At 37.5% G+C, this 27,448-nt stretch overlaps 1 protein-coding gene across 1 annotated transcript; it reads left to right on the forward strand.

Annotated features, from left to right (window-relative positions):
- The first annotated feature begins 307 nt into the window (after window positions 1–307).
- LOC121413059 lies at window positions 308–25,496 on the forward strand. Its single transcript, XM_041605820.1, has 17 exons — window positions 308–368; window positions 663–782; window positions 2,061–2,132; window positions 4,262–4,366; window positions 8,041–8,100; window positions 8,541–8,645; window positions 9,272–9,536; window positions 9,902–11,573; window positions 17,685–17,770; window positions 20,892–21,109; window positions 21,829–21,964; window positions 22,406–22,513; window positions 22,934–23,099; window positions 23,360–23,531; window positions 24,139–24,351; window positions 24,462–24,612; window positions 25,145–25,496. The coding sequence occupies exons 2-17, from the start codon at window positions 696–698 to the stop codon at window positions 25,387–25,389; spliced, it is 3,861 nt and encodes a 1,286-aa protein (XP_041461754.1). The 5' UTR covers window positions 308–368; window positions 663–695; the 3' UTR covers window positions 25,390–25,496.
- The last annotated feature ends 1,952 nt before the right edge of the window (window positions 25,497–27,448 follow it).

The raw sequence follows: 27,448 nt of genomic DNA on the forward strand, positions 1-27,448 counted from the left end.
AATAGAATTCATTTCAATTCAATTGAAATTGATATTTCGTGTGAGATATCGGCCTATATAGTTTGTACACCGCCCTATTTGCACTGAATCAAAGGGATAGAAGAGAATCATATATCATATTTTGATCTCTGGCCTAGTTATATAGAGCTGATAAGAATTTATGACACAAGCCACTGGGCGTATTACAGATCTAACCAATCACGTCACGACGGCTAACAAAGTAATACACATCTTAACAGAACAACAACCTTGGAATTTCCATACAAAGTCTCTGAAATACATGTTTTCTGTTAGTTACAGGATACATCTTCAGGATCATACGATCTCAAGAAGAAGATATATACTAGTCAGAACCCCTAGAATCGAAGGTATGAATTAATTGATACTTGTTTTCGTAACATGATTCACTAGATTATAGCCGAATTATTATTATAATTATTTTTTAGATATATAATCTTGTGAAGTATAAGAAGGCGAATGGGATAGGCCTACATCTGATGTAGCTCCTTTGTGTTTTACAAAGTCAGAAGCAATACTATTTCTAATGCAGCACCAAATGTTTTAGAAATTTAGTTTGCTAACGAAATGTGAGCCAATATTTGTTCCTAATTTCCAAAGCCTCTTGATTAAGCGTACATATTTTTTGTCTTCCTCTTCTTCAGAACTCCGTTTGAGCTGGCCAAGTAAAAGTTTACATGATGGCTGAGGTAGCTGTTCTCAATACGTGGGACTACGTCGCAATTGTGTGCTACTTCATGATCGTGATTGGAGCCGCAATTTATGTAAGATCGATATTTGTAAACGCTTGAATGTAGTAGAAAGAAATAAAACAGGGGAAGTAAGGTTGGCCCCAGACTCTAATACCACTCTCGATAGATCCCGCTGAACATACACCAGCAGTATAATTAGTAATCATTTACATAATATTCAAGGGCGGTTCAACGGGGGAGGGGGCGACCGATTCCTTATATTTCAAGCAAGAAATTAAGAGACAGCTAGAGAGAGAGAGGGGGGGGGAGGATAATCGGTGGCAAGAGGGAAGGAAGAATGGTATAATCAGAGAGCTATGAGCCGTCTAACGCTATAATACAATTGAGAGTTGGAAAATGTGACGCCCCCTTTAGGTTGCCCCTATCAAAATGTTCTGGGGCTGACCAACCATATAGGCCTGTACAATCTCTCCTTGAGCTATGGCAGCCGCTGATTAGTAGCATGTCATTCTAAACCATGCTAACGGTAATAAGACATCAGTTGATAGGAGACCAAATTGGTTAAGCCCATATGGAGTTAGACTTAACCGAATGCTTGGATGACCAAGTGACTATTGAACTTGGTAAGTAAGTAGTTTGTTTGTCTCGGGAAATGAGATACGAAAATTGTATGTGCTTTCTCCTAAGCTTTGCTTTGAACTGTAGAAGAAAAAACAGAAATCGGTAACTGGATCGCCACGGATTATAATTGAAATATCAAATAGATCCTAATCATTCATTTGTAACGTCTATATGACCATTAATTCATTTTTTCCTACGCATAGAGCTAATTATTGAGCGAAGAAATGACACATACGGTGATAAATGGATCTTGATACATTACATTGTATTACAATGCATTATAATCAAACAATTACGATTACCATTATGAAACTTGGACTTGACCTTGTCTTTAGTTCCCGCAAAACAGATCTTGAAGGGCATACGAGCCAGCAGGCCTATAACATCTCAAGTCCTCAACTTCCCAGTAGGTTTAACCATCATGCAACATTCTCGGAACTATAGTCTTTTAATAATAGGCCCATTTTTTTTAACGTTCACATTACAAAAAATATTTTACAAAGTGAACAAAGCAGGTACCTTTCCTTTAAAAAAACATTTTAATTTTTCTACACAACCACAATTGTAGGCTTGACCCAACCTCCTCGTTTCCCAATAGCCTATCTCCAAAGGTATCAGCCAGTCAATGTGGGACAGCACACATCGTGTATTATGTTCCCTTCCCCTTAAACACAAAGAAAAAAATGTATTGCCCATTCAAATCATGCTAAATTATTATTGTTTATTTAGGCGCTAGTGACGACAAACAGAGGGACTGTTAGCGGTTATTTTCTAGCTGGAAGGTTCATGACATGGCTGCCTGTGAGTATTCAACATTAATCACTTTTGAATTGGATGTGTGTAGGTGTGAGTGTGTGCGTGTATGGGTGTGGACATGACGTCACCCACGTGCACGTCGATTATGATAGGAGAACCGCAGAATGGATGTAGCGAGGTTCTCAGTTCTTAGTTTAGTAAGTACAGAGTAATTAAAATGTTTTTTTATTGTCATCTGATTGACTCTATTCACATGTATGACAGCAATTTCCAAACTCATTAACATTCATAAGTCACATGACCAGAGCTTTTAGAGGTGTAAGATTCTGTTCACAAAATTCAACATTTTTGCACATTTACCAACTTTTTGAAAAATGAATCGAACAAAACACAAATTCCAAAGATTGCTTAACCCTATGGGTAATTACGGATCAAACTGTGACATGATGAATTTTCAGATCTAAAGGTAAAAAAGTGAAATTTAAGACACTTTTTCCACACTTTGTAATTGTTTTTACAGGGACATATTTATGTACAAAAGACATATCAGCATGGAGACTTGTGAGGAACATAGTCTTGCACATAATTTGCACTAGTTTTGCTTCTTTGAAATGCTGTTGGACTAAGCCTGTTCGTCGATCAAAGTAGAATGTCGATTGCTGTTCTCCTTTGGACAAAATTAGATGCACCACTTGTGTTGGCTTAGAATATAGGTGCACACCACAATTGAAATTTTGATCTGACGACACTTTTAAAATTATTTCGTTCTTCAGTACGCCCAATATAACTATTATGCTAAACTTTAATTCTACTTTCTCATGAAATGACGAAATGATCCCCCAAACTAGTTAAGCTTACTGAGCCCCCTGTATAAGAGGTTTTCCGTCTACATAATGAGCCTCTACATTACGAGATTATATTTGCACAAAGTAATAAAAGAGAAATATTGGCCGACATCGTGGTCAAAGAAATGTCGGATATATATATTCAGTTCTATTTACTGTTACTTGTTTTTACTGTCTGGTCGTATCAAAATCGCATACGTGTGACCCATGAGCTGATATCAAGGGGTGGGAGTAGGTATGAAGACATCGGGAGAGAGAGAGAAAAGAAGAAAAAAATAATATAGAGGAGACAGTCGGAGACATAAAACAGACAGGAATATTAATTGTATTACGACCGAGTTTTAACTGAAATAACATTTTAGACACAACTGTCCTCCTGATATTGATCTTTTATATCACGCTCTTCAGGCATCCGTCAATATTGGACGTAATCCGGGAATGGGGTGCAGAGATCGACACGCCCCTAAAAATTATGTATTTGAGCACAAAGGCCGCCCCCCTCCCCAATTTTTATTTTTGTATTTATTTATACATTTTTTTGCGGTGAAATATAACTTGAATTCTGTACAACTTTGGCAAAAATGTCAGCAAAAGAATACAATGTATTTCATCAGGAAAAATAGAACTTCGACCTATTGGCCTATCTATAAAAAATGATGGTCAATTCACAAGACTGATATTTACATCCCCCCCCCCCCCTGTGTGCCGAAACATTTTCACATTTTAAAATGGTACGAGTAAGGAATAAGGTCTCCAAGCCGCAAACAAAAAAATAATACTTGATTAAAATTAAAGCGATTTCTTTCGCTGGGATATTGGCAATCTACCACTGGAACTGAAAATTAAAAAAATCCAAAAAATAGCTGGAAATCAATGGCTGAAAATATGTAGTGTACCTTTTCAATCATATTTGGTTTTACTTAAGTCCTTATTTTTCTTTTCAAGTAATTGACTGGTAAAACAGAGAATCGTTTTTGTTTTTGTTTTTTTGGTGGAGATGCGATAGACACATAACACGTTTTTGATAACAATCATGCAAGACTGTTACCACAAAAATGAAGAAGAGTAATTTATATATTTCTAAGTTATCCACCTTGTTTAGATCATCTTTCCCTCCAGGCTGTGGTTAGGGAATGCTAAATAGGGGCAAGACTATAATAACAAGCTTCTCAATACATGAAATGATTGTTTACAAGGTAAGTGATTGGGCCTACGTTCCTCAACGAATATTGAGTACCCCTTCCCAACCTACCAAAGCTTGTTCATTCGTTATTTCTGTTGATAATATGAATTTCTTAGGTATTTCGATGACTTACTCTATTTGTTCAGGTCGGAGCCTCAATCTTTGGTAGTAATATCGGCAGTGAACACTTTGTTGGTTTGGCAGGAGATGCCGCAGCCAGTGGTCTAACACCAGGAGCTTTCGAATTGAATGTAAGTTAAAGTACCTTCATTCTGCATGCAAGAATTGAAAGAGTAAGTGGACGGAGCTCATTACATACTGAAATGTAGACCAAGCGCCTCAAATTCTTGTACAACACAGTCAGATTTTTTTAAAACCTAATTCAAACAATTTATTGTGCTATCCCTTCGGGGAGTGATCAAGTGGAAAAGGATCGAAGACACACCTTTTATTATTATTTGCACCCTAAAAGGTGCATCTTTTCACCAGTCAGGGTGAATAATACTTAACATTTCAAAAGCTTAAAACTACACAACTTGCAAGCAGCTTCGATCAGTTGGTGTAGACTTATTGTGGAAGCATTCAACGATGCTAAGTTGGTCAATATTTCAATATTATTATTTTACATTCATGTTCACCATGTTCACGATGGTATTTCTCCAGTCAATGCAATCTTTATTTCTAGTTTATATTCCTTTACAAAGTCAATTAAACTGTCGAATTATCGTACTAGTTCTAGATTCAAAGGCCCTCTCGCATCCATGGCATCGGTGGCGCGACCACTGACGTTGCCACTGACCCGTATTTTTAACACATAATCTGATGATACACCATCGGCTAGTTTAGATTTGGTTTCAGTGATCTGAATTAAGTATAAACGAGACTCCTCTGGTCTCTATGAGTGTATTGTAAACATATAAATTTAAATATTACCCGAATTCACTATTGATTCAACGACCAATAAAACTCTTTGTGTAGTATACTGCATGAACTATGATCTATTGCACTTCATAAAACCATCTTCTTATCAGAGAGAATACATTGTTCATTTATTTATGAACATTGTCAGGAATGAAAAGAAGTTAACATGTCATTAAATGTTAATATATCGATTAAGGGGCAATCCATTTGGCATATAATGTAACCAATAAAGTTTTTTTATAACGGATTTTGTATAAGTTAATGTATTCTTTTATTCACATTCAATTGTATTTGTTTAAATCACTCATGCCTCATACTACTCGACAGTTTCTATTGTAAACAGAATCCATTATCATTATAATCAAAATAATAAAACCTACTTGCATGTAGCGAATAGATTGTTTGTATTTGCGAGTTTCGATTGTATCAATGTCATTACTCTTCGCAGTCTTCCGCCGTTGATTTGGGGTGCTGCACCGTTCATTCACTTTTGAACATTTCAGTTTACCCCTAGTAAACATCGTTTTATCATTATTAAACTCAGAAGTCATAATTGAAATACACTTTCTCTAAAATGTCATAGAAAAAATGCTGATGTTTTTAAGAGAAAACAGATGTTACTTTTTTTTGTTATTCTACAATTCGAAGGGATTTGAATTGAGCGTCGTTGGCGAGCTGAGAGAATAGACATAAATAGAGACAAATTTACTAAACAGCGCCTCTTAGTTTGGCATATGATAAAAGATGCCAAAGCAAAGTACTTGAAGGAACAGCTGTCCTATTGTAAAAAAAAAAGATAGCGGACAGTTTTACAGAGTTATTGATAGTGCTCTTCATCAAAAGAACAACCAAAATTGCCGGAACATATATCTCAATTAGACCTAGCAGAACGTTTCACTAATTTCTTTGTATCAAAATTATCCACTAATCCGGGATAATTTAGACTCAATGCAGGGTACCTTAGCTCATAGTGTTGAAGAATGTGATTCCTCACATACAGCTACTCCTATAATGAAAACATTTGAAATGACAACTGATAAAAATGTTAAGAATATTGTGACCTCTTATCCTGCTAAATCATGCTCATTAGATCCAGTTCCAACCTGGGTTCTTAAGAAACATATGAATCTGTTGCTTCCAATAAATCACAAAAATTATCAACTTTTCTCTTGAAACTGGTAATTTTCCTCATGATTTCAAGCAAGCACTTGTCACTCCTCTCTTGAAAAAAATCCTTCGTTAGACTCAGAGGAATTAAAAAACTATAGACCTGTCTCGAATTTAAAGTTTGTGTCAAAGATATTAGAAAAGGTTGTTGCTGTGCGTCTCACCAACTATTTCTTGGTTAATGAATTGTTTGAACCTTTTCAATCTGCATATAGGAAATGTCATGGGATAGAAACTGCTTTGGTTCGTGTATCAAATGATATTCTTCGTGCTTTTGATGACAACAAGGCTGTTTTTCTCCTTCTGCTTGATCTTTCGTCAGCATTTGATACTGTTGACCATGATTTGCTATTGGATCGTTTGAAATATTGTGGCATAGGAGGAGCTGTTCTTGATTAGTTTTCATCTTATCTTCATGATAGATCACAGGTTGTCAAGATTGGTGAAAATATGTCGTCTCCTGTTAAACTTCCTTTCGGAGTGCCCTAATGTTCAGTCCTCGGGCCGTTTTTTTTTGCCATCTTTTCCAGTCCTCTGGCAAAAATTGCGCATAAACATGGCATAAATATTCATATGTATGCGGGTGATACACAGTTGTATGTGTCGTGTGATCCAAAACGACAAATTACAAAATACAATAGATGATATGCAGTCATGGATGCTAAACAATAAGTTGAAATTAAATGAATGTAAAACAGAGTTGTTGATTATTAGTTCTAAATTAGAAATTCATTTGATTAAGGACCGGACTATACAGGTTGGGGACTCCTTGATTAAAGCCTTGTCTTCAGTTCGAAATCTCGGTGTCGTATTTGACGAACATATGTCTATGGATGCACATGTAAAGAAAATGTGTCAATCAGTATACTATAATATTCATAATGTTAACAGCATTAGGAAAGTCCTTGACCATAAGTCTGCTGCTATGCTTATACACTCATTTGTACTATCTCGATTAGATGTTGGAAATGTTCTTATTTATAATATAACCTCACGCAATGTTAATAAACTTCAGTATGCTCAGAATACAGCTGCCAGGGTTTTAACTGGTACGTCAAAATATCAACACATCTCACCAATTCTCCAAAAGTTACATTGGTTGCCAATCCGGAAGCGTATAGAATTTAAAATACTTCTTCTCACTTGGAAAGTGTTAAATGGTTTGGCACCAAAATATCTACAAGACTTTGTCACGCCTTATGCACCAGCCAGAAGCCTGAGATCATCACACCAGCAACTTCTTAACACTCCCAAGACACGTGTAGCATATGCATTGGCGGCGGAAGCCAATAAATTTAGAGGGTGTCCACCTGAAATTTTGGGATGGACACATGTAAAAAATAGGACAAGCGCCCCAAAAATTTTTGAGAAGCAAAAAAAAAAAGGTCATCAACCTAAATTCTAGGGGGGGACAACACACGTGTCAAGGGGGCCGCCTATGAGCATATGGTGCACGAGCTTTCTCTGCCTCAGCACCTTCTCTCTGGAATAATTTGCCATTAAATTTAAGAATTATACAATCACTGGAGACCTCAAATCCAAACTGAAATCTTATCTTTTCTAACAGTATTAGTTATGGGTACTTTGATACTCATCCAAACGTTCTCATTCTTTCTTTTCTTGTGCGCCTCGGAATAGAATATTTCTAGATAGATGGCGCTATATAAATGCCTATTATTATTATTATTATTATTATAATTTGTTGTGTTAATAGTCAGAAGTATGATAATTGTAGTCTCTGTTTTTTTTTACAAATTCTTCTATGCATTTAAAAAAAGGTTATAGTAATATCAAAGATGAATAAAATACACTATCACACTTTGTTCTCGATTTTTAGGCGCTGAGTCTTCTTCAACTAATGGGGTTCCTATTCATACCAGTGTACATTGCATCAGGGGTAAGAACTTTAACTTTGTGATTCCTATTGGACTGATCCCTTGTCTCAACATTTGAAGGGTATGATTAGGGACCAGATGAGATCTTTTGCATTAGAGAGATATAACTTTCTCATTTGATATTCCATTAATGAGTGAATTAGTCGTATTCTGACATAAACACACCATGTACGTATATATTTACAATTAGCACATGGATTTGATGAAATAGGCCTATGATTCAGAATTAATAAAACAAAATGTCAAATAACTCACAAGATACTGCTTTTGTGGTAAATGTTCAATCTAGAACACTCTGGCGAATCAGAATTATGAATTTTCTGCTAAGGGCTCGATTGGCACGAAAACTGACTACCCCAAAGGAAACAAACGTACATGTAATGCAAATAATTTCATTGATAATCACGGCATTTTGTTTTCTTTCTCTTCTCTTTTTTATTAGGTTTGTACATTGCCTGAGTTTATGATGAAGAGGTTTGGTGGGAGAAGGATTCGGGTCTATCTTGCGTGCATGTCAATCTTTGTTTACATTGTAGCAAGAATCTCGGTAAGATTATTCTAAATCTTATTAAGAGTAATGTGTATCCCCTTGAAAAAGACTATAACAAGAATCTTGTCAAGGGTAAGAGTGTGAACTTTTTTTCTTGTTCGAAGAATCATAAGAAAAATCACTTTCAAACAAATTCCAGTGTTCCGGGTGAAAACAATTGACGAGCAATATCCGGGTGTGCAGTGTGTCCCACAAAAATGTAAGTCTGTTTGAGAGTAAGATATCTCAATAATTAAATATGTGTCGATTATAAAACTAGCATTACTGGTACGAATGGAATCTCTCTTTGATTCGAGACGAAATACTTAGCTGCAATGGCCAGGAGATGATATAAGTTTATTGGCCAGTCGTAATAAGAAAGTTTGAATTCTGTCTGATTTATATCAACAGCCGGAATAAGATTTTTTGCCAATGTAATTTCTTTTTATTTTGAGTATAACAATAAATTTTGAATAATAGTACGGAAGATGTTGATCATCGTGGTAGCTGAATCTGAGTAAAGAAATAAATAATCTGTTGTCTCACGATGCGGCAAACTGAAATTGCGACGTTTCGACTGCTCCTGCTAGTCTTCGTCAGGCAATGAAGTGGACACTCGCTGCGCGCGCCTTTTTATACCGTAGGCTACGGGCCGTCGGTGCCGTAGAGATGTCAAGCACCGACGCATAGATAGTTCGGCAGTTGCAGAGCATGCTTGGAATGCAGATCACCCTCCCAATTGGGACGAGGTAAGCTGTATAGCGCGGGATAAGCACTGGTACACACGGCGTGTTAAAGAGGCTATCCAAATTCGTCTTCATCCCAATAATGTGAACAGGGATAACGGCATTGACATCCCTGAAGAATGGCTTCCGACCATTCGCCGACATGCGCCCCCTACGACCGCCCGTAGTTCACCGGTTGACCGCCCTCCGACGTCCGCATCCAACCCCATTAGTTTTTGCACAGCTACCGCGGTTCACTCCTCGACGTCCGCAAATTGCCCGCTTTCTACGCCGACTGCAGCCGACGGGTTTTCCCCGACGTCCGCAAGCCCCACGGCGATCGCACCGTCCGCGGCTTCTGATTGGTCGGTTGCGCCGACCAATCACACCACGGCGGTTCCGGCACCGACGGCCCGTAGCCTACGGTATAAAGGCGCGCGCAGCGAGTGTCCACTTCATTGCCTGACGAAGACTAGCAGGAGCAGTCGAAACGTCGCAATTTCAGTTTGCCGCATCGTGAGACAACAGATTATTTATTTCTTTACTCAGATTCAGCTACCACGATGATCAACATCTTCCGTACTATTGACCTTACGTATGGGCGCCCTGCCCTAAGGCTAGCACGTAGACACGAGCGCTGTTCGAAGAAACTCGCGAGATTCACCAACCACCTGACGTTCCTTACGCGCTGCATCAAGAACTCCGTCATCCCGAGAGACCTGAAGATTCGCCCGCCAGTTCCTACCAAGACAGCAAGACTCATCGCTTTGAATACCTCCCGCCGCTTTCTCCGAGAAAGAATCCGCCTGACTCGCATGACTCTGAAGAGCATCCAATCCGAAGTAGAATCTACTACCGCGAAAATCAAGGCCATACTCAACAAGGAACTTTGCGACATGACCCTCCGTTACAATGGCAACACTTACCGCGCCGAGTTTGAGAAGTGCAAAGCCCGCCAACAAGGCAAGTATAACAAGCTCACTGAGCAGGGTAAGTCTGATTCCGCGTGTACCGTTTCCGACACTAGAGTAGTCAACTTGTCCTCGCGTGTGTTGACTGCTGACGAGACCGCGCTGCTTAGCAAAGGGCTCAACTTTGCTATAGCTCCCAAGCGCATACCGGCTGTTGAGATTATCGCTAAGATCGAATCATCCGTCCGTTGCCGTGATGCCGAAACCATCGGCTCAGTTCGCAGAGAGGTCAACGCGATCCTCGCCTCCGCCAAACCACCGAAATCCAATGTTACACCCGGCATGCACAAAGCCTTGAAAGCGCTCAAGGAAGATAGCACCATTATGATTCTGCCAGCCGACAAAGGCCGCGCTAGCGTGGTAATGGATACCAGTACTTACCGTGATAAGATTTCCGAACTTATTAGCTCGGGTCCTTACCGCGCCTTACGAAAGGATCCTACCGATTGTCTTGCTCGCAAGCTTGCAACCATTCTCCGCGATTTACACAAGAATGGTGATATCGACGATGCGACCTACAGGGTACTTAGACCCACGCAAAAACAGCCTCCTAGGATTTATGGCTTACCGAAAATTCACAAACCCGATGTTCCGTTACGCCCGATTGTTTCATGCATAAGCTCTTTCGCTTACAACACTTCTAAATTACTAGCCGACATACTCGCGCCGCTTGTTGGTAATAATCAACATGCCGTCCGTAACTCCGCTTCTTTTGTGGATTTCTTGCGCAATCAGACCGTACTTGAGCATGAAGTCATGGTCTCTTTCGACGTGGTATCTTTGTTTACCAATGTACCCGTTGAAGCAGCATGTGATGTCGCCCTCCAGCGCCGGGAGGCCGACGCTAGCTTACCCGACCGTACCGATCTTTCTCCTACCCAGGTCACTGAACTTCTTCGTTTCGTGTTGAAGTCCACGTATTTCATGTACGATGGACGCTTCTATGAACAGCAAGAAGGCGCGGCCATGGGTAGCCCTGTTTCTGCTGTTATTGCTAACCTTTACATGGAATCCTTTGAGGAGGATGCGCTTCACGCTTGCCCACCCGAATTCAGTCCGAGAATTTGGAAGCGCTATGTTGATGATACTTTCATTGTTACCGACAGGTCTACAACCGATTGCCTATTGAATTACGTGAACGCGCAGCAACCGTCTATCCGTTTCACTATGGAGAGAGAAGACAATAACCGCATTGCCTTCCTTGACACTCTTGTACACCGGGATGATGAGGGCCGCCTCACCACTACAGTGTACAGAAAGCCTACGCATACAGATCAATATTTATGGCCAATGAATTGGAGTCACCAGTGAGCTAGGCTTTGCATATTTTATGTTTTTTTTTAGTTCTTCTATAAGAAAGTAATCTGAAAAGACTGAAAGGGAAAAAAGCCAGCTAGACATCGATTTCTTTTTTAAAGTTAGAGCTATATTTCCTTCAGCAAGAAACTGATCCACAATGTGGTGCACTCAACCCAGGTGAGGTAAATGGGTACCGGTAGGAAGTAATTCCTTGAAAAGCTGTGTGCGCTATGAACGCCTAGCTTAGCCGGGTAATATAGGAGCGCCTTGAGCACCTAACAAGGTGGATATGTGCGCAATATAAATACCCTATATTATTATTACTATATCTTTGTAAAATTATCCCAAAGAACTTTTCTTTGATAGTGTTTTGTAATATGATTGGTGTAATTAAAAATGAAATATTATCTGGAAATTTCCTGTAAAATAATGCGTTTATTATAATTTCATAGTTTATGGCAAGTGCCATTAGCGCCCAATCAAGCAGATTGAACTTGGTGTATTAGATTTACTTTCTTCATCTACTTCGAGTTATCCTTAGGCCACATTGAATAAAGCTCTTTAGGCTAAAATGATTCTTTGCATTTATTTCAGGTGGCCTGGCAGCAGTAATGTATACAGACACAGTGCAGGTCTTCATTATGATACTTGGTGGAATGACGCTCATGATTCTTAGTAAGTAATATCTATGGTAATATACAACAGCAATAAACTGAAAACGACTTTTGTATCTAGGTTTATATATAATATATATAAACCTATTATATACATATATATATATATTTATATATATTTATATATATTGAAACATATCAGGCTAACAAAAACAGTTTACACATCCAGCATCCAGGTTATGGTGGTTTTGGAAGGTAAATAAAAAAAAAACAAGTCAGGGGACGTTGAAGAAATGCACATGTTTATGAATTGTTTGAAACTTTTTTGATAATGACTAGTAATGAAGAATAATTTACTATAAAAAAGGTCTACATTTACACTCAGTTGCAATCAGGCGCGCCGGAACACTTTCAGTTTTGGGGGGGCAAAATCCCGAAGGGGGCACAATATTTTTGACAGCGTGAGATACCGAAGCGATCGAGGGGGAGAGGGCGTGGGACCCCCCCCCCCCCCCCCGATAAGGACTTTGTGTAAAAATGGAGTTTAAAAGTTGCGTTTCTAAGAGAATTCAAAAATAAATTTCTTGAGAATTAAACATAGAATTCACTACAAGACTATACTCAGAGTTTATGAGAACCTATAAAATCTACGCGCAAAACGATCGCTTAATTCGGAATGTGGTTTTCGTGTCTGATCAATTAAATTACGTAATACGCTTATATTGACTCAAAATACCAGAAATTACATTTTTCATGCAATATCCTTTCAGAAATATTTATTTATGTACATTTACATACACGGACGACTCGAGAGAGCGCAATTATCATAAGCTTCAAGGAGTGTATTAAGCAGAAGAAGCGTATAACAACAGAAACAAAATACATTCTAATGAATGTCTTTTTAAATTCAAAATGTCATACTGTTCTGACGTGGCAGACGACGATAAGCGCTTAAATCCCCATTCTATTTAAATCATTTCTGACCTCAGCATTGGAGAGAGTCCCTGATTATCCATGCATAGGCAAAACGTTTCATATTTTGTAACTGGAGGAAAAAGAAATATGACCTGCTTAATTATTGTCTAACAATTTAAAACTTTTCTGAAAATTTAAAACATTACTCGATTTATGTGTTACCTTTGGCATGTTTTGTATGGCTGGGAAGCACTGTTGGATGACCCCTTCAAAATCATCTTTTTTTCTTTACATATTTTCTGGGGAAAATGTGACCACAACTAGGAAATGATGAATATCAAATTCCAGGAAATATTCATTTGTAAATAATCATGAACTAACAAACTACGGCAGTTCATAATGTATATTATGTAACATTATTTAGAAGAAAACAATTACATTCCAACAGCGGGTGCGGTTGACGGTACACCATGTGGAGTTTTCGAAAAAAGTGGATAGAGGAAGAAGTAAAATTGATAGGAGGAAGTAGACAGTTGATAGTCGAGTAATTTTTTGTTCAAACGAGCGTAGTCCTGATAAAGACAGTAAACCAGAAAAGGTTGAAGAAAAGGCTTGATTAGTTGATAGAGGTACTCCTGCTCTGCACTCCATTCGCCGACTCAAGCTAGCATCTTCTCATTTATCCAATAAGCAACTACTCAATCCTCTATAACTCTTTAAACTATTCGGTTTTACAGCTATTTCCAGATTCCATATGTTGCTCGAGTAACTAGCGTTCACGCGCGTTGGTGATATCGGGTCCGGGAGCGTTTCATGACTTGTAGGACGTTTTATCCGACAAGTCATGTTTTATCCGACAGTTACTATGGTAACAATGCCTCTCAACCAATCAGAATACAGGAAACTTGTCAGATCTTACAACTTGTCGGACGAAAATATTGATGAAACACCACCCCGGTCTGAGCGTTTCTGGGCGACCGCGCGTTTGTTAGCCGACACAGCCAGCATGCAAATTTATTTTGAAATGTATTCATTAATAGGCCCCCATTCCACAGAACGGAAACCATTGAAAGACCACTGAAAGACTTAAAATTGGTGAGGTCTTACAGCGGTTTTCAAGATCATTGAATATGAAAGTCCAAAACATCCCCTTATCGGGCAAGATCATGCTAATGTGACGCACGCTACTGGGTATATGGCCAATGAATTGGAGTCACCAGTGAGCTAGGCTTTGCATATTTTATGTTTTTTTTAGTTCTTCTATAAGAAAGTAATCTGAAAAGACTGAAAGGGAAAAAAGCCAGCTAGACATCGATTTCTTTTTTAAAGTTAGAGCTATATTTCCTTCAGCAAGAAACTGATCCACAATGTGCTGCACTCAACCCAGGTGAGGTAAATGGGTACCGGTAGGAAGTAATTCCTTGAAAAGCTGTGTGCGCTATGAACGCCTAGCTTAGCCGGGTAATATAGGAGCGCCTTGAGCACCTAACAAGGTGGATATGTGCGCAATATAAATACCCTATATTGTTATTACTATATCTTTGTAAAATTATCCCAACGAACTTTTCTTTGATAGTGTTTTGTAATATGATTGGTGTAATTAAAAATGAAATATTATCTGGAAATTTCCTGTAAAATAATGCGTTTATTATAATTTCATAGTTTATGGCAAGTGCCATTAGCGCCCAATCAAGCAGATTGAACTTGGTGTATTAGATTTACTTTCTTCATCTACTTCGAGTTATCCTTAGGCCACAATGAATAAAGCTCTTTAGGCTAAAATGATTCTTTGCATTTATTTCAGGTGGCCTGGCAGCAGTAATGTATACAGACACAGTGCAGGTCTTCATTATGATACTTGGTGGAATGACGCTCATGATTCTTAGTAAGTAATATCTATGGTAATATACAACAGCAATAAACTGAAAACGACTTTTGTATCTAGGTTTATATATAATATATATAAACCTATTATATACATATATATATATATTTATATATATTTATATATATTGAAACATATCAGGCTAACAAAAACAGTTTACACATCCAGCATCCAGGTTATGGTGGTTTTGGAAGGTAAATAAAAAAAAAACAAGTCAGGGGACGTTGAAGAAATGCACATGTTTATGAATTGTTTGAAACTTTTTTGATAATGACTAGTAATGAAGAATAATTTACTATAAAAAAGGTCTACATTTACACTCAGTTGCAATCAGGCGCGCCGGAACACTTTCAGTTTTGGGGGGGCAAAATCCCGATGGGGGCACAATATTTTTGACAGCGTGAGATACCGAAGCGATCGAGGGGGAGAGGGCGTGGGACCCCCCCCCCCCCGATAAGGACTTTGTGTAAAAATGGAGTTTAAAAGTTGCGTTTCTAAGAGAATTCAAAAATAAATTTCTTGAGAATTAAACATAGAATTCACTACAAGACTATACTCAGAGTTTATGAGAACCTATAAAATCTACGCGCAAAACGATCGCTTAATTCGGAATGTGGTTTTCGTGTCTGATCAATTAAATTACGTAATACGCTTATATTGACTCAAAATACCAGAAATTACATTTTTCATGCAATATCCTTTCAGAAATATTTATTTATGTACATTTACATACACGGACGACTCGAGAGAGCGCAATTATCATAAGCTTCAAGGAGTGTATTAAGCAGAAGAAGCGTATAACAACAGAAACAAAATACATTCTAATGAATGTCTTTTTAAATTCAAAATGTCATACTGTTCTGACGTGGCAGACGACGATAAGCGCTTAAATCCCCATTCTATTTAAATCATTTCTGACCTCAGCATTGGAGAGAGTCCCTGATTATCCATGCATAGGCAAAACGTTTCATATTTTGTAACTGGAGGAAAAAGAAATATGACCTGCTTAATTATTGTCTAACAATTTAAAACTTTTCTGAAAATTTAAAACATTACTCGATTTATGTGTTACCTTTGGCATGTTTTGTATGGCTGGGAAGCACTGTTGGATGACCCCTTCAAAATCATCTTTTTTTCTTTACATATTTTCTGGGGAAAATGTGACCACAACTAGGAAATGATGAATATCAAATTCCAGGAAATATTCATTTGTAAATAATCATGAACTAACAAACTACGGCAGTTCATAATGTATATTATGTAACATTATTTAGAAGAAAACAATTACATTCCAACAGCGGGTGCGGTTGACGGTACACCATGTGGAGTTTTCGAAAAAAGTGGATAGAGGAAGAAGTAAAATTGATAGGAGGAAGTAGACAGTTGATAGTCGAGTAATTTTTTGTTCAAACGAGCGTAGTCCTGATAAAGACAGTAAACCAGAAAAGGTTGAAGAAAAGGCTTGATTAGTTGATAGAGGTACTCCTGCTCTGCACTCCATTCGCCGACTCAAGCTAGCATCTTCTCATTTATCCAATAAGCAACTACTCAATCCTCTATAACTCTTTAAACTATTCGGTTTTACAGCTATTTCCAGATTCCATATGTTGCTCGAGTAACTAGCGTTCACGCGCGTTGGTGATATCGGGTCCGGGAGCGTTTCATGACTTGTAGGACGTTTTATCCGACAAGTCATGTTTTATCCGACAGTTACTATGGTAACAATGCCTCTCAACCAATCAGAATACAGGAAACTTGTCAGATCTTACAACTTGTCGGACGAAAATATTGATGAAACACCACCCCGGTCTGAGCGTTTCTGGGCGACCGCGCGTTTGTTAGCCGACACAGCCAGCATGCAAATTTATTTTGAAATGTATTCATTAATAGGCCCCCATTCCACAGAACGGAGACCATTGAAAGACCACTGAAAGACTTAAAATTGGTTAGGTCTTACAGCGGTTTTCAAGTTCGATGAAATGAAAGTCCAAAACATCCCCTTATCGGGCAAGATCATGCTAATGTGACGCACGCTACTGGGTATATGGCCAATGAATTGGAGTCACCAGTGAGCTAGGCTTTGCATATTTTATGTTTTTTTTAGTTCTTCTATAAGAAAGTAATCTGAAAAGACTGAAAGGGAAAAAAGCCAGCTAGACATCGATTTCTTTTTTAAAGTTAGAGCTATATTTCCTTCAGCAAGAAACTGATCCACAATGTGCTGCACTCAACCCAGGTGAGGTAAATGGGTACCGGTAGGAAGTAATTCCTTGAAAAGCTGTGTGCGCTATGAACGCCTAGCTTAGCCGGGTAATATAGGAGCGCCTTGAGCACCTAACAAGGTGGATATGTGCGCAATATAAATACCCTATATTATTATTACTATATCTTTGTAAAATTATCCCAAAGAACTTTTCTTTGATAGTGTTTTGTAATATGATTGGTGTAATTAAAAATGAAATATTATCTGGAAATTTCCTGTAAAATAATGCGTTTATTATAATTTCATAGTTTATGGCAAGTGCCATTAGCGCCCAATCAAGCAGATTGAACTTGGTGTGTTAGATTTACTTTCTTCATCTACTTCGAGTTATCCTTAGGCCACATTGAATAAAGCTCTTTAGGCTAAAATGATTCTTTGCATTTATTTCAGGTGGCCTGGCAGCAGTAATGTATACAGACACAGTGCAGGTCTTCATTATGATACTTGGTGGAATGACGCTCATGATTCTTAGTAAGTAATATCTATGGTAATATACAACAGCAATAAACTGAAAACGACTTTTGTATCTAGGTTTATATATAATATATATAAACCTATTATATACATATATATATATATTTATATATATTTATATATATTGAAACATATCAGGCTAACAAAAACAGTTTACACATCCAGCATCCAGGTTATGGTGGTTTTGGAAGGTAAATAAAAAAAAAACAAGTCAGGGGACGTTGAAGAAATGCACATGTTTATGAATTGTTTGAAACTTTTTTGATAATGACTAGTAATGAAGAATAATTTACTATAAAAAAGGTCTACATTTACACTCAGTTGCAATCAGGCGCGCCGGAACACTTTCAGTTTTGGGGGGGCAAAATCCCGATGGGGGCACAATATTTTTGACAGCGTAAGATACCGAAGCGATCGAGGGGGAGAGGGCGTGGGACCCCCCCCCCCCCCGATAAGGACTTTGTGTAAAAATGGAGTTTAAAAGTTGCGTTTCTAAGAGAATTCAAAAATAAATTTCTTGAGAATTAAACATAGAATTCACTACAAGACTATACTCAGAGTTTATGAGAACCTATAAAATCTACGCGCAAAACGATCGCTTAATTCGGAATGTGGTTTTCGTGTCTGATCAATTAAATTACGTAATACGCTTATATTGACTCAAAATACCAGAAATTACATTTTTCATGCAATATCCTTTCAGAAATATTTATTTATGTACATTTACATACACGGACGACTCGAGAGAGCGCAATTATCATAAGCTTCAAGGAGTGTATTAAGCAGAAGAAGCGTATAACAACAGAAACAAAATACATTCTAATGAATGTCTTTTTAAATTCAAAATGTCATACTGTTCTGACGTGGCAGACGACGATAAGCGCTTAAATCCCCATTCTATTTAAATCATTTCTGACCTCAGCATTGGAGAGAGTCCCTGATTATCCATGCATAGGCAAAACGTTTCATATTTTGTAACTGGAGGAAAAAGAAATATGACCTGCTTAATTATTGTCTAACAATTTAAAACTTTTCTGAAAATTTAAAACATTACTCGATTTATGTGTTACCTTTGGCATGTTTTGTATGGCTGGGAAGCACTGATGGATGGCCCCTTCAAAATCATCTTTTTTCTTTACATATTTTCTGGGGAAAATGTGACCACAACTAGGAAATGATGAATATCAAATTCCAGGAAATATTCATTTGTAAATAATCATGAACTAACAAACTACGGCAGTTCATAATGTATATTATGTAACATTATTTAGAAGAAAACAATTACATTCCAACAGCGGGTGCGGTTGACGGTACACCATGTGGAGTTTTCGAAAAAAGTGGATAGAGGAAGAAGTAAAATTGATAGGAGGAAGTAGACAGTTGATAGTCGAGTAATTTTTTGTTCAAACGAGCGTAGTCCTGATAAAGACAGTAAACCAGAAAAGGTTGAAGAAAAGGCTTGATTAGTTGATAGAGGTACTCCTGCTCTGCACTCCATTCGCCGACTCAAGCTAGCATCTTCTCATTTATCCAATAAGCAACTACTCAATCCTCTATAACTCTTTAAACTATTCGGTTTTACAGCTATTTCCAGATTCCATATGTTGCTCGAGTAACTAGCGTTCACGCGCGTTGGTGATATCGGGTCCGGGAGCGTTTCATGACTTGTAGGACGTTTTATCCGACAAGTCATGTTTTATCCGACAGTTACTATGGTAACAATGCCTCTCAACCAATCAGAATACAGGAAACTTGTCAGATCTTACAACTTGTCGGACGAAAATATTGATGAAACACCACCCCGGTCTGAGCGTTTCTGGGCGACCGCGCGTTTGTTAGCCGACACAGCCAGCATGCAAATTTATTTTGAAATGTATTCATTAATAGGCCCCCATTCCACAGAACGGAGACCATTGAAAGACCACTGAAAGACTTAAAATTGGTGAGGTCTTACAGCGGTTTTCAAGATCAATGAAATTTGTCATCTCTGTGGAATGGCTCAGAAAGACCCCTCAAAGAACTCTGAAAGACTGATGGATATTTCTTGTCGTACTGGTCTTAGACTTGTCCTCTCGAGATCTTTCAATGGTCTTTCAGAGATCTTTTATGCAATAAGTGATCTTTCTTAATTCTTTCCATGGACTTTGCCTGGTCTTTCAATGGTCTTTCAATGATCTTTCAATAATCTCTCATGAGTCTTACAGTGATATCCGCAAAAATCTTGAGAGACTGCCGAAAGATCAATGAAAGACTATGAAGACCTTTGAAAGTTCATCGAAAGACCGCTGAAAGACTGCTGAAAGACTACTGAAAGACAATTTTCCTGTAAGACCGATGTAAGAGTGTTTTGAACCGTTTCAAAAAGTTTTGGAGCCCATGAAGACCACGAAGACCACTGAAAGATTGGTCAGGACTCGTGTAAGACCTCAGAGACCATTGTAGGTTCATTTAGAGACCTCTGAAAGATCAACCAAAATTCATGGTCTTTCAAAGGTCTTCCAGCGGTCTTGTTCTCTGTGGAATGGGGGTTTAAAAGGTTAAACGTTATCACACTGTAATAAGATGGAAAAGGGGCTTATCGAAGGTATGTTTCACAGAGGGGCATGTTCGTCAAAAGACGCAAGGCTTACTAAGATGTGTAATTGCCCCGTCAGGGGCGAAATTTTTTCATTTTTGACAAAAGAAATGACAATACTTAGGCAGAAAAGTGCCTTCATCGTTTACATTTGTCCTTAAATAATATAATTTTTCTACTTTTAGGGGGCACATTTGGGGGGGGGGCAAAATCTCGTTTTGCCCCCCCCAAAATTTTCTTTGGGGGGGTAACTGCCCCCCCGCTTCCGGCGCCCTTGGTTGCAATATAATACACATTGATTTTACATGCAAACAAGAAGGATAGACAGAGTCAAATGTCATTCCCCTGAATGAAATTCCTTTATCATATACACAATAGGTAACGTTTTATAATAGAAATTGTAATGACTAGGGTCTCACCTGAAAAGAATCCTGGCAAAACCGATATCGCATTCCTGTCAATCGTCTTTTAGCGCATTTTGCTATGTTATTACATGTTAGATGTACCTGGACGTTCTTCATTGTCTGTTTTTTCTATCTGCAGGTTTCGTTGAAGTAGGAGGTCTTCATGAATTGAAGGTCAAATACTTTCAAGCGGTTTCAAACGGTACATTAAATACACCTAACTCGACGTGCGGTTATCCGAGATCGGATGCATTTCAAATGCTTCGGGGTGCACATCCGTATAATTCCGATTTCCCATGGCCTGGTTTCATCATTGGCCAGAGTATGACTTCAATTACTTATTTCTGCGCTGAGCAGGTAATATCAAATAATTCCTTATCTATTTAAATGGTAATTCGTGGGTGCGTCGTGGTCTAGTGGGTCTGTCTCTCGCCTTTGAAACAGAGGGTCGTGGGTTCGAATAATAATAATAATCATTAATTATTATCAATCATAAAGAATAAATTAATAAGGTAAATCAATTCGACTTCATTTCAGTCAAGCACAAAAAAAATATAAAAACCTGATGCTGTGAAATTTCAATGCATATTTTAGAATGAGAGAAATCGTGTGGAAATTGGAGGCCTGCATGGTCTACATGCTACAGTTTATATTTAGAAATGACTTATGATTCTGTCCGGTGACAAAATGGGCATCTCAAAGCGATCATGGTGATAACAACTAATATGTACTCCATATGTAGCAAGTTTGATTGGCAGTAAAGGGTGTATTAGCTATAACTGAACCAATTTACAAACAATTTTATAATTTGGTCGTAAATTTAGAAAACAATGTTTGATAAAGGATAGAGTCTGAAAAAAATATCGAAAAAGACTTGAGACTTTGTCATGAATATGGGAAAGAAATAAACATAGAAGTGTGGACTAAAGTTCTTGTCTTGTCTGAGACATCGCAAAGTCGTTTCAGTGTTGATTGAAAATAGACAAAAAATTCATCATGAACCACAATGAGTGCTTCGTAAGTCATAGTTGAAGGATTCAAATTTATACTCAGTTCTTCATTTCTATTATCATCAGGTAATGGTACAGCGCACTCTATCGGCGAAGAGTCTTTCACACGCCCAAGGAGGATGCATCTTTGCTGGATATATCAAGATATTACCACTCTTTATGATTGTTATACCTGGCATGATATCAAGAGTTCTGTTTACAGGTATGTTCGATGATGATAATGATAATTATGGTGATGATTTTGATGAAAATGATGATGATGAGTACGATGATGATGACGATGACGACAGTGATGATAAAGGTGATGGTGATGACGATAATAATGGTGACGACGATGACGATGAGCATGAGGATGATGACAGTGATGACCACGACGATGATAATGATGATGATGACGATTACTGACGATAACTGATGGTGATGTAGTTGATGGTGTTTTATTTTGAACCATTTTCAAATGTTGGTGTAATGAAAACCAACATTTTAAAAGTGCATTATGTTAATGAGTTCATGATAAAATATATCAAAGTGCATGATTTTCATCGTTGTATTTGTCTAATTTGTCGACATGGAAATAGACTACAATTCTTGAATCTTTCCTAGGGTTGAATACAAATATATTACTATTATCCTTGTTCTCCAGACATTGTAGCGTGTTCATCAGCAGAGGCATGCCAGGCAGCATGTGGGAACCCCAGGGGATGTACCAATATGGCATTCCCTTCGCTGGTTCTTGGAGTTATGCCGAATGGTAAATTTATAGTTGCCTTTAAAGACGTTTCGTTCAGAAAAAAGACCAAAAACATAGATTTCATACCTTGCTTTAATGATTTCTAAGTATCGTTTCTATCAAAATCAATGCAATCCTACCGATGCGGTACAATGAACGTTTCAAGCTGTAAACGGGACACATATATTGTAAGATATGGATGCCTTTGTAGCCAGAAATAAAATTTGCAACAAAAATACGGAAACACATTGGATATGTCTACACAAAGATAAAGGGAAGAGGGAATCCAGGAAGAAGATTGAAACCTACAATAAGAAGTTATAGGGAATGAGAAGAAGATGAAGAATGACAAGAAAATAATACGAAGGAAGAAGAAATACACAAGAAACTAGATTTCTAACGCATCTATTTTCATTTCATTTTTTGTTTATATTTATACAGGTCTTCGTGGGGTGATGCTTGCTGTTATGTTAGCAGCTATTGTTAGTAGCTTGACGTCGTTTTTTAACAGTATCAGTACTCTCTTCACGGTCGATATATGGAACTACTTCCGAAAGAAGTTTTCTAAGAAAGATCCTTCTGTTAAAGAAATGATGATTGTCGGAAGGTGCGTTTTATTTGTTTTATTTTCGTTAAGTTAGAAAGAAAAATGTAATTGTTTAAGAAATTAAATCGCATGAAATTCATGTTTCCGACAACAATTCTTTTTTTTTTCCAATCGATGTTATGGTAATACATAGGGAAATGATTTTCTGAACATCATGATGACATAAAATTTTCCCGACATTCCAGATCACATTTATATTCATTACCTTGATATTGATAGATGAAAAACAATCAAGACTAAGTATTAATTTCGGTTTGTAGATTGATTGTGCTCGTCATGACGGTTCTCAGTGTGTTGTGGATACCTGCTATTGAACTGCTGCAAGGCGGTGACGGATTAAACCGGTATTTTACCCGGATAGCCGGTAGAATAACTCCCAGTGTTTGTGCAGTCTATCTACTCGCCATTTTGTGGCCAAGGGCCAATGAACAGGTATTATGCAACCAAAGACAATTTGATATCAACATACATAAGAGAAATGTCTGCTTAAGACAATTTGCAAATATATAATGGAAAAGATTCAAGCTTGTAATGATGTGAATTTCTTAAGAGGGGTCAAGCTTGTAATGATGTGAATTCCTTAAGAGGGGGGTATTTTTAAACGAGGAAAAGAGCAGACACAATAACATTTTCTAGAGAGCTAGGTAGAGCGCCAATTAATATGTCTATGGTGCAGGTTCATTCACTCAAATATGAACATTACCAATTATGTAGGATAATCTAGATGTGTTGCGTATGTATTTCGACCAAGACGACGTAAGGAGGGGCGATGGAAAAGGATAAATGAGACGGGACAAGACAATGTAAAAGATGAAAAGATAAAAAACCGAACAAAATAGGACAAGAATACGAGAAAAATTATTTTTTTGTTCAATCGTTGAATCTGGTTGTCTATAGGTAGAAATATTTCTGAGAGGTGTTACATTTAAAGCTTGATGTTCTTTTTTTATATTTTCAAATTGGTACCAGAGTAAGGACAATGCTCTTACTACATCATATTTTTTTTTTATGAAATTGAACTTGATTCTACCCTTCACAGGGTACGTTCTGGGGACTGATAGCGGGAGCGCTGACCGGTTTCACCCGGCTTATACTGGATTTCATCTGGCCTGCACCGGTTTGTTGGGAAGAAGATAACCGACCTCATATCCTCAAGCTTCATTACTTCTACTTCAATATGATCTTATTTGCCGTGGTGTTTACAGTGGATGTAACAGTTAGTCTTCTTACAGAACCGCCTCCACCGGAAAGGGTGAGTTCATTTTCCTTTATAAATACAAGGCCAATATGGATCTAATAGAATAGATTTAACAGGATTTACATAACAATAAATTGATTTATTCTATACATTTGTTTAAGCAGCTGATTCGTACGACATTTTGGACCCGTTTTAGCAAGGCTAAGCGATCTGATGAAGACGAATTCAACGATACCTCTGATGATGATGAAGGGGCCATTGATTCTAAGCAATTGGATCTCGAGGATAAAGACATACCTAAAGACAAGGCGGAAGGTATAAAATTCATTCGTTACTTTTCCCCCTCCCTCTATTCTAATGATGATATTTCGGTCTTTTTAATAAGATCAGAGCTTATTAATACCACAGTTTCACCGATGAAGTCGCTCAAAACCGAATATATTCCGGTTATTTCTAAGGAAATGTGATCGGTCATTTAGGGGTCAGTATCAGTAGTGTGGCTGTATGATATCCAATTGCTAAACGCGGGACAGTATCGTCCACTATGATGGCATTAGGCAATGTGTGATGGGTTGTTCTAATCAAAGACATCTTTTTTAAATTTCAACTTAAACTGAATTGGTTACACTTCGCAATTCCATAAGGGCGAAAGCATTTTGGCTTAATATTATAGACCTCTTAAGTTTTCTAGGAAAATGTTAGTTTATCATAGAAATAAATGAATAAAAGAGAAGAAATGGGAATGATTGTTACCTTCCTGGCTTCCTAAGTGTAAATTTTCTTGACCAATGTTTGTCACACTTGACGGGGAGTGATAGTTTTCTGACCCTTTTATATTCATAAATAGATTCAACTGCTAAGGTAACAGAGGCAAAAAGCGGCTGCTCCCGGGCCATGACTTGGTTCTGCGGCTACGGGGACGAGAGCGATGAGAGTCAGCGAAAAGCAAGAGCAGAGGAGAAGCGAGTACGTCAGATCACAACATCGATTGACCAGGACCCACAAGCCAAGAGATTCATTCATATTAACATGATAATTCTCCTTGGTGTTTCTGTATTTCTTTATACTTTCTTCTCCATGGACTGGATTTAAGATATTATGTAATATCAGGAACAATTTAAGAATTCCATTTTGAATGATGAATCTTGTGTGCCATCTGTAAATATATCACTTACTTGTAGTTCTAGTGTTAAAAACATGTTATCAACATGATCAAGAGCCGAATTGTTTGTGGAGAGAAATATTTAATGAAGACAATTAGAATTCTTGGTTGTTGACACTGACCCTTAAAAGTATTCAACATAATACCATAGACCATATCAATTTTAATTTTAGGTATACTTACTATTAAGTCTCTCTAACTTAAAAAGTTAGAGGCGTCGTGGTGTAGCGGTTCTGACTCTCGCCTTGTAATCAGAGGGTCGTGTGTTCGAATCCTGCCATGGCCTTGTGTCTTTTGGCAAGGCGTCAATCCACACTCTGCCACTCTCTACCCAGGTGTTAAATGGGCACACTGTATGATGCGAAAGCCTATGTAGTATGCCCAGCAATTCAGTCCGTTGTTCCCCTAGGGAGTGGAGAAGGTGCATGCATTTTATGCTATGCGGTCATATATCTGTAAAGCGCTTAGAGACGTCGTATTAAGCGAAATAATATTAACATTACTATCACGAATTTGAATTTAAAAGAGACGGATATTTGCAGAGAGTGCAAACAGTTGAGCCATTTCATACATCTGGTTTGGTTATGTACAGAAGTTCAAAAGTTGTGGAAATGCATGTAGACAATCATAAGAAGATGTTTAGTTCATTTGATAACAATGGTAATAATAATTGTGATATCTTATTGAGCGCACACACCTTCCAGAGCCGCTCATTGCGCTAGCCTAACATACTAGCATTTGCTTGAAGCCTCTGCGTATTGTTTACGGTATTGAACAAAATATATGTATTGTATTAGGCAATGTTTCCAATTTACAAGTGTCACAGGATTTCAACGAAAAACATTCATTTTTATGATTTAAAATTATATACTTCTGAAATATGTTGAGAGATATAAACAAAAAGAAAACGTGGATATGACTGATACGAAATGGCATGCAACACTGACTATTTTGTAAGCATTCGTATGTAGATATATGTGTGTGCATTTTATTCAAATAAAGAAGACCAGTATTGGTTTTAAAAAAGTCATATGATTATGATGAAGTGTGGAGGGAAGTGTAGAAAGATTAGTCCGTTTATAAACGAAATTCAAAAAAATTAACACTCACTAAATAAGATAACATTAATGTAAGAAAGTATATACATCATGCAGTAACAATATAATTCATATCATCGAAAATCATCTGCTTGTGAATCCCCCACATATCATACATATTGTCACATGTACACAACGAATTACACAAAAGAGAGCACACATGTAAAGAAATCGATTTTTTTTATTGATTTTATTGTCACATGTCAGGAAAGATGATTGGACGCCAACAAAATAACAGATTGGAATGATATTAAGTTTAAACTCTGGTTATTATCAGAATGCTCATGAATAAATGCTAAACACAAATTTACAAACCATTAAATATCGATAAAAACGTTAAAGTAAAAAAAGATCGTGGAAGTATATTAGCATTAACTGTATGGTTTCGCATTGCACATGAAACCATGTCATTTACATTGACTGCATATGTAGTTTAATATTACTATGATCTTTATGGAAGGTGGTGAAACCTAAATGTCAGAAAATTAGCAGTTGTCACATTAAATGAAGAGTTTAGTAGCAAAAGGGATTAGGTCCACTTTTTACCATTCCGAGAAAAACCGTGTTTTTATTCTCACTCACTGCAATACTCTTATGAGAAACTAAATTGTCCGATGTACTACCCTATCATGTGAACATAAAATTGGGTATAAAAGAAATCTACCTGTCTTCATTTTTTTTTCTATAAATTCTTTACAAAATTATTATTGTGGACCTAACCCCTTTTGCAACTAAACTGAAATGAATTGATTGAATGATATTTTTATTAAAAAGGTGATTTTTCTTTGCCACTTTTTTTCACGTATTCATTTGAATTTTAAATGTTCATTGTTTTCATCAGAATGACTAAAAATTTAGAAGTTTTGAGACAGAAAACAATAAAATAATGAAC

The sequence above is a fragment of the Lytechinus variegatus genome, chromosome 4 (genome assembly GCF_018143015.1).
Source record: "Lytechinus variegatus isolate NC3 chromosome 4, Lvar_3.0, whole genome shotgun sequence".
NCBI lineage: Eukaryota > Metazoa > Echinodermata > Echinoidea > Temnopleuroida > Toxopneustidae > Lytechinus > Lytechinus variegatus.